Below are 8,278 nucleotides of genomic sequence, written 5' to 3'. Positions count from 1 at the left end.
TGTAACAACTTTCAATTTCGAGAAAAAAAAAGAACATGATAATGTATTTTCTATGGCTTGTATTCACGCCTATTTTACTTTTGACCACGTCTTTCCTAGTAAGCAGGTCCTTGCAGGCGCACCATGTTAATCTATGAGTTAAATATGATTTTAGTCTCTGACTTATACATTTAAATTTAAAATGGTCATTAAATTTCTTTATAGCTTTTAGTCTATGAAAAAAATTGCTTTAAATAAAAACATGTGATGTCATTATGTTTATATAGCAATTTTTTACCATGTCACCGACTCATGTGACAAACCTAATGAGATTAGATTTACGTTCTCAACCTAGACTTTTCACGTAAATTTTAGTTTTCTAAAGTTCCTTTTAATCATTTTGTTGCGTTATTATCCAACAGCCACCTCATCCAAACCTTCTCCCACCTCACCCCCTCCCCAGCCATGAAAAGGGGGTAAAATTGATGCAATCAAGTGGTGTTTCTATCTAGTTTAACTAGATTATGTTTGTTTTCAGTTAAAAATGGTGTACTTCTTGTTTCTGAGTCAGCTCGCATTTTGGCTTTTTTTTTTCTGAATGGCGTGAAAACAAATATTAATTGGAAAAAGGGGGTAAAAAAATAAAATTTAGCTGTCTGGGGTAGTTTCTGACATGCACTTTATAGCATTCGAAAGAAACCTTGCGAATGGTAGTAAGACAAACAACTTTTTCAGAACTGAATGACATGATGCAGCATGAACAGTAGCCATTCGCTTTGCGAATGGTAATAAGACAAATTACCTTTTCAGCACTGAAAAAGCAGATTCCTCCCTTGTCTTATTACCATTTGTAACACCCCGATTTCGGTGGTGTCACTTTAGTGACTTTAAATCAATAGTGCGGAAAATGCGTAAATATTTTTTTTCGTTTTCTTTTCAAATAGAAGACTTAACATAATGAAGACTCAACCCAAAGATAATAAATATAAAGTAATTGGGGATAGTGCCCGCAGGCGAATAAGTGCATCCCATGGTCAGAGCCATGAGTTTTATGAATACAGTTTTCAAGGAGATAAGTCAGCCCCAAAACGGGAAATGACAATCAGAGCTGTGAAAACAATCCCCCCATATAATACACTCCTAACATCGACCCTCATCCGATCATGCATGAAGTCCGGGTCCACGTCAAAGGCTCAGTAGTAGTCATTGCGCTCCGGATCCTCCCCGAACGACGATCCATCTTGAATCAGCTGTTGGACGTCTGGCAGCAGGCCGACCGCCCAAACACAACCATACACACAAAGCCAAGGCGCTAGGGTCAACTCACAGAATATAATAGATAATACAAGCAACATGTGATGAATAAAGGGGTATATATATATATAGGTTGTATATATCCATATAAGTTCTGTATCGTCTACCCTAAGGTATATACATAACATGTTATCAGATTTCTAAATTCAATATTCAATATCTCAACAGTTCAATAAGTTATATCTCGAAAACTCGATAAGCAATATATCAACGAATATAGTTAAATGCATGGTATGCCAATGCAATGTCATGCTCAAAATATGATCCGGATAAAATGTCACCCTCACGATGACTCGAAGCATCTCGCTCCGCTGTGAAGCAGCACGCTCCTGTGAAGCATCTCGCTCCTATGAAGCTGCACGCTCCTGTGAAGCAGCACACTCCTGTGAAGCATCTCGCTCCTATGAAGCTGCACGCTCCCGTGAAGCATCTCGCTCCGATGAAGTCCGATCTGAGATCGTCCTTCGGAAAGCAGCACACTTTCCAAGAAATGTATGCATGAATGCAATATGGTTAGCCAAACAACGAATCGTCCTCACCAAGGTACACGAGTCTAGCTAAAGTACATTGTCTCTACAATACCCTAAGGTAAACAAAAAAGTGCTAATCGAATTTGGTAACTTTCCTAGTCACTTGGGCTCACCGTCTCGATGGCCAACCAAACTGCTCAACGAGCAAAAGAATGCATCCCGCACTCAGTGACCTTTCAACTTACCATGGCTCACCATCTCGATGGCCAAACAAACTGCTCAACGAGCAAAAGAGTATCAACATACTCAGAACTGACTAGTTCCCCGACTTATCCCTTGGATTGGCCAACCAATAAAACTTGCTCATCGAGCAAAGGGCCAACGCACAATGGTTTCCCCAGAAACCTGGATCCGACGACACTTCTCATTTTTAAAACACTTATGTTCAAGCCCTAAACTTTCGTCTGAGTCTTTTATCATTATATTAAGGGTTTTGAGGTTGTTTAATACATTATGGAGGTTCATTATGAAATTGTTTAAGTTTTGTCTCTAATCCTATTAGTTTCAAAGATCCCATAATTCCAATGATTCCCTGGAGAAGGTCTCAAAACAAAAGGTCCATCATCACCCAAGTAATGGCCCGAGAAGTTCCCAGGTAAGCTGGCCGGGCACAATGCCTCATTAAAAGCCCTTCTTGCCTTAGACAGAACAACCCAAGTTCTTACGTGAATTCAAATGGGGTTTTTCCAATATCATTTTCAAACTCAATTTTCCTTTGAGAAGGTCTCGATCCATAAAACAATAATAGGGTACGAACCTCGGTCCGTCCCATCAAACTTTATCTAAAAACTCGTCAGGAGTCTGGCATAACTACCCGTTATCCACTATCTTGACGTTCCTCACTCATTCGCACAATTGCACGGTATATTCAATATAGTCAGCAATTCAAGTGCGTAATAGAAAGACACATTATAATCAATATAATCCAAATATCATGTGAACAAATAATCACATAGCCTATAGTTAACCATTTAACAATTAAGCATGCGAGTCAATTATCAACATATCAATGCGATAAATCCTAATCTCCCATGTCGGCCGAAGCCCAGAAAACGGAGACACACGTCTCAATCAGTTCACTCGGCCGAAGCCTTCAGAAAACATTTTCAATCCAGACAATTCATATGCATAAACAATAAATCAAGTCGAATTTATCGACGCCTACAAAGCATTAGCTAGCAAGTAAGTTGCCCTAACCTCGAACTCGTCCAGTGTGTTCAAGCAAGGCTCCTTCACAATCCTCTTTTCCTGCTCCAAGTGTTCCTCCAAACGAATCTTTGAGCAAACGAAGCGAAGGTCAATCAAAACAAGTCAATTCGGTCAATATAACACTAACTAGCGTTAGACAAAGCTTAAGAAGCTTCAGAGTACAATTTTTAAGCATGAATAGACGACATAACCTCGTTCGCTAAAACGAGCATAACTCGAGCTACAGAACTCGGAATGACACGAAACCAGCGCCAAAATTTCGACAATCGAAAGAGCTACGCAATGGCTCAGGTCATAGAGACCCAAAAATTATTTTTGGACACGTTACCCTAAGCAATAGGTTTCGGCCACTATGTAAAATAGGGTTTCCGAACTTTTTCTTCGATCTAAATCGATTCCTAGGTATTCTTAGGCGATATCTAGGCCAAGGAAACTCTCAGAAAAATTATCGAATCGAAAACTGCCGCAGGGGTATTTTGGTCATTATTTTTAGCTCAGAATTTCAAAACTGAAATCTCAAAATGCAAATTGGATGGGGACGTCACCAACGACGTTTATGACAACTAATCATACTAGCACTAAGCTAAGGCGATGGTTTTCAGCTCAAAGGTTGAGACTTTGCTTAAAAATGGGTATTTTAAGCAGAAATTGATTCCGGCGGAAATCCGGCGACATAACGGAAAAACTAATCCGACAGAAGTGATCTTGGGCACGTAAGGAAGATGTTTAGAATCAAAAATGAAGTATTCAGGATAGTTTTGTAAAAACCTCAAAACTATGAGCACAGAAAGACATAGAGAAAAGCTATGGAAAAAGCGATCAGAGGTAAGGATTAGCGACTATACCTCGAAACCTTGAAGTAGCAACTGTCGGATCAATGATCAAGCAAGAAATCAAGAAAATCTTCTTCTCCTCCTCTCCTCTTGGCCGCGTGTTGTGTGTGTGTGTTTGTGAGGTTTTGTCTCAAGCTTCAACATATATATATAGGGAATGAAATGGAAGATATTTAGCAAGGATCAGATAAGTATGAATAGATATTTATCAAAGATTGGATAAGGATGAACAGATATTTATCAAAGATTGGATAAGTATGAACAGATATTTATCAAAGATTGGATAAGGTTGAATAGATATTTAGTAAACCGGTACAATTTTGTTTAGATATCGGAGGATTTGGCTCATAGAGTTACGATAAAAATATGAGAGTGATTTCCGATTCTTCCTACTGATTCCAACGTATTTTAGACACGATATTCACCCCGCTGAATCTTCTAATTCTTCAAAGAAATATCAGCATGATTTTTGGTTTTCGAGGCTTGCTATATAGAGGATGGAAAAACGCGGGAAAATGAAAGTTTCACGATTCTGATTTTTCCGGCTTCATTCTCCGTGAATTCTAAGATACGTTTTGGCGAAAGAATTCCAAAACTAAAAAGAGGTTCCCTTGTATTTTAGGCGACTAATGCAAAATCGGTGTAAAACTAGTTTACCCGATAAGTTGCTTTTTGCATCGGATGTCGGAATAGAAAACTTCCTTCTGAAGAAAGATTGAAATCATCGAGAGAAATGGGTGTACGCGTGTAGAATCTTCATTTGAAGCTCTGAATAGAAAAAGTCTTCATTGACGGTTGATTCTAGGGTTTTGAAATACCAGGGTTTTGGTTTCAGCAAACTTCCGATGATTGGAATCGGACGTTCGTAGATTCTAGAGTTTCGCCTCGAAACGATTGTGATATATGGAAAAAGAGAAGTTCTAACATTTCTCTGAAGTTTTTTTTTTGGAATAAATTCCTACAGTGTTCCAAGGGTGGAACTTAGTCTTTTCCTAAGGTTCTTGTCCTAGGCTTAAGTGAATCGATCGTGCTATACCTTTTATCGATTCGGATACAATCCTTAGACTTTTCCTGAACTTTCTCCTTCATAAATTTATTTCATTCGATAAACTCTTGTTCAGGTTTTTCCTTCACGATACGTCAAGCCTAATCGTAAATGGAAATCTCTTCCACTTATTCTAAGCTTAAAAACTTGGGTCTTACACCATTCGCAAGCATCCTTGCGAATGCCTACTGTTCAACCTGAAAAAGCTTCCATTCATGTCATTCAGTTCTGGAAAAGTGTTTTGTCCTATTACCATTCGCAAGATTCCTCTCGAATGCTCACAAGACCAAACCAGAAACTACCCCAGACAGCTAAATTTTATTTTTTTCACCCCCTTTTTCCAATTAATATTTTTTTTCACGCCATTCAGAAAAAAAAGCCTCGCATTTTAGCTAATTTTTGGTTTTTTTTTACCGTGTTGTTGATTTTAGGGTTTTTACCGTGTCATGATACATTATCTCTTTCAAATGGAATTGCATCAGCTCCCAAAATCAAATCCAATTCAATAAAATTTAATTAATTTTTCTAATTTCCAATTTCCTCGATTTCTATCTTTATATTATTTCTTAAATTATTTATACTGGATTGAATTAGTCTATGAAAACATTTATTTAAATATAGTTGAAGTTTTTGCTAAAGCATATGGAGCAAGAACGTGGTAGGCACAAATAGACCAGCAAAGCTGTCCTTTGTGCCTTGCTCCTTTTGCAAATCCCACCTAAAGAATCATGATGACGTTTAAAGGGGAGTCAATTTTTTTTATCGACTATAAATAATTTTATATGTAGAAAAGTTATTCTTAGTTCATTCTTCCCAAAGGTTTTGCAAATCTTTTATAATTTTATTTTAACCTCTTATCAAAAAAAAAAATTCTGGATACGGTCTTGCAAATGACGTTCTCACACACAAGAGGCAGTTACTATTATAAAATTTGGAAGTGGCTAGCTGTACATGCAATTCAGCCACCTAGCTACCCAGTGAGCACAGAGCATAGCACAGACCCAATTATTCTGTAGTCCTTTATGAACACATACCTTGTTTGTTGCTATCAGTTGCACAAAAATAATTTTTTCATAAGCACTTTTGAAGTCAAGTGATGTGGATGTGGTAGCATGTGTTTTGGTATTGTACCAAAGTAATACAGAGAAGAAAGTGTAAATATTGTAAGGTGAAAAGGGGTAAGTGGAATTGGCAGTTTGGCATGACATGACATAGTTTTTGTTCTTGAGAAATTGGTGGTCCAGGCCAAAATTCAATGCATTCGGTGGCTTAGCTCAGGATATTCATCATGGTCCCCATTTGTCACAGAAGTTGATACTACTCTCCGGATTCACCTATAAAGGGATAAAATTTTCACACCAGATTCTTGTCCTTGTGTAAGGCTTGAGAGGCCATTTTCAATGTTAGCACAAACAAACACAAGCCAAGCCATATAGGACATCCTTCATGCATTTACTAGTGACACATCATCAAAGTATCAAACAACTTTACCTTCTCAAATCTCAACTAGGTAGTTGATTCCTCAGTGGAATTTTATTTGAAAGATATGTAAAAAATCTTCATTTTAAGAGGAGAAATTGAGTTTAATGGATACTGATGATGGTCATTGAACTTGAAGAACCAGTCAAGGCAAAACTTTCTCAGACACATGAATGGTTTTACATAATGAAAGAGTTCTTGGACTTGAAGTGTATACCATGTGCATGTAAACTTACCATAGTATAATGAATTAATGATTGAACTCTAGACTTCTTAGTTATAGAAGCTCTCATAACATATGATGAACCAATAGACACATCAATGGTTATGTATTGTATGTTATAAGTAGTTATCCCAAAAGTTTAGTAATTAGGTGTGATTTTATTTTATATTTCTAAAATATTACAAAGTTGTACTAAAGCTTTAAATACTACAGCATAATTTATGTAGGTATTGACAACATTATATTATGGTTAATAGGATATCCAATTAAAATTGATCATTCAATTTCCTATACTCGACATTTGTTTTTGTAATTTGCTCTTGTAAATCTGACATGTGGTGAAAACTGAAAACTAAATGTCTCCCCAAATAAGCCTTCTAAAAATCGAACTATCGACCTAGCAGTTTAAACAACCATTTTAGCAGCAGCCAAATTCAGAAGAGAAAAAGAAAGTAAGAAAAAAGAAGGCTTAAATAAGTTTTTCGTCCCTAACCTTTACCAAATACTTGGTTTTGGTCCCTCGCCGGAGTAAAGGTGGGTTTTAGTTCCTAACCTTTGTTAAAAGATTTGGTTTTGATCCCTCCGGAGCTCTAGGTCAACGCCGGAGCTCCGGTGGACCATGTGACATGGCCACGTGGGATTATGAGCTGACGTGGAATTTCTTTCATTTAAATTAATAAAACCTAAATAATTATTAAAAAAAGAAATTGTCTAAAATTCTAAAAAATAAAAAAATCTTAACTTACTTATCTTAATTTTAATTAAATCATTAATATCTAATCTTCCTCCATATTCATCTCCAATGAATCAACAACACAAGATCTGGGGAGATGAAGATGAAGATATTTTTTCAGACCTGATGAAGAAAGTGTGATTCAATGATCTAATGATTTGTTATTTTTTCACGGTAATGATTTGTTATTTCCTTTTTTATTTTATTTTGTTATTTCTTTTTTAAAAATTAATTAGGTTTTTTTAATTTAAATGAAAAAATTAAATTCCATGTCAGCTCATTAATCACACGTGGTCATGCCACATGGGCCACCGGAGCTCCGGCGTTGACCTAGAGCTCCGGAGGGACCAAAACCAAACCTTTTGACAAAGGTTAGGGACTAAAACTCACCTTTACTCCGGCGAGGGACCAATGCCAAGCATTTTGTAAAGGTTAGGGACGAAAAACTTCAAAAAAGAATTATGAGTTGAACTAGAACTGGCCAAAGTGTTGAAGCAGATCCTCTGCCTTCACTGTAAGGCACATAAGTGTAAGGATTTGGAAGAGCAAAAGTGTAAGGAGCTGGAGGGCACATAGCATTATAGCCTTTCTCTTGTGGTGGTGGAGGTGCTGCATATATAGAGTAGCCAGAAGGTGGAGGAGATGGTGGTAGTGGTGGTGGAGCCTCATAAAGAAGTGTTGGATCAGAGGGTTGTTGACAAGGGTATTCACATTTGGAGCAATTCTTACATGATGAAGCATCACCAGAAGCTTCAAAAGCATAATTGGAAAGTGATAAGCAAAGGGCTACAACCAGCAGAAACTCTGTTTCCATTAAATTACCTTTTGGCTTCAAACTGAAAGGAAGAAAGGAGAGGGAGATCATGAAGATAGCAATGATGATCTGACAGTGTTTTAGATACCATGTTTAGATATATAACTAGAAGATGTCTA

At 37.2% G+C, this 8,278-nt stretch overlaps 1 protein-coding gene across 1 annotated transcript; it reads right to left on the bottom strand.

The window, feature by feature from the left end:
* Positions 1-7,793: 7,793 nt before the first annotated feature.
* Positions 7,794-8,159, bottom strand: LOC130725311 (leucine-rich repeat extensin-like protein 6). Its single transcript, XM_057576553.1, has one exon. It carries the CDS (start codon positions 8,157-8,159, stop codon positions 7,794-7,796), a length of 366 nt encoding a protein of 121 aa, XP_057432536.1.
* Between the last annotated feature and the right edge of the window lie 119 nt (positions 8,160-8,278).

Source organism: Lotus japonicus, chromosome 6 (genome assembly GCF_012489685.1).
Source record: "Lotus japonicus ecotype B-129 chromosome 6, LjGifu_v1.2".
NCBI classification, from domain to species: Eukaryota; Viridiplantae; Streptophyta; class Magnoliopsida; order Fabales; family Fabaceae; genus Lotus; species Lotus japonicus.
Note: the sequence above shows the minus strand (reverse complement) of the source record. Positions and strands in the feature narration are given on the sequence as shown.

Excerpts from the sequence above, each read along its gene's own strand:
- LOC130725311 (XM_057576553.1), bottom strand. The coding sequence starts at position 8,159 with ATGGAAACAGAGTTTCTGCTGGTTGTAGCCCTTTGCTTATCACTTTCC.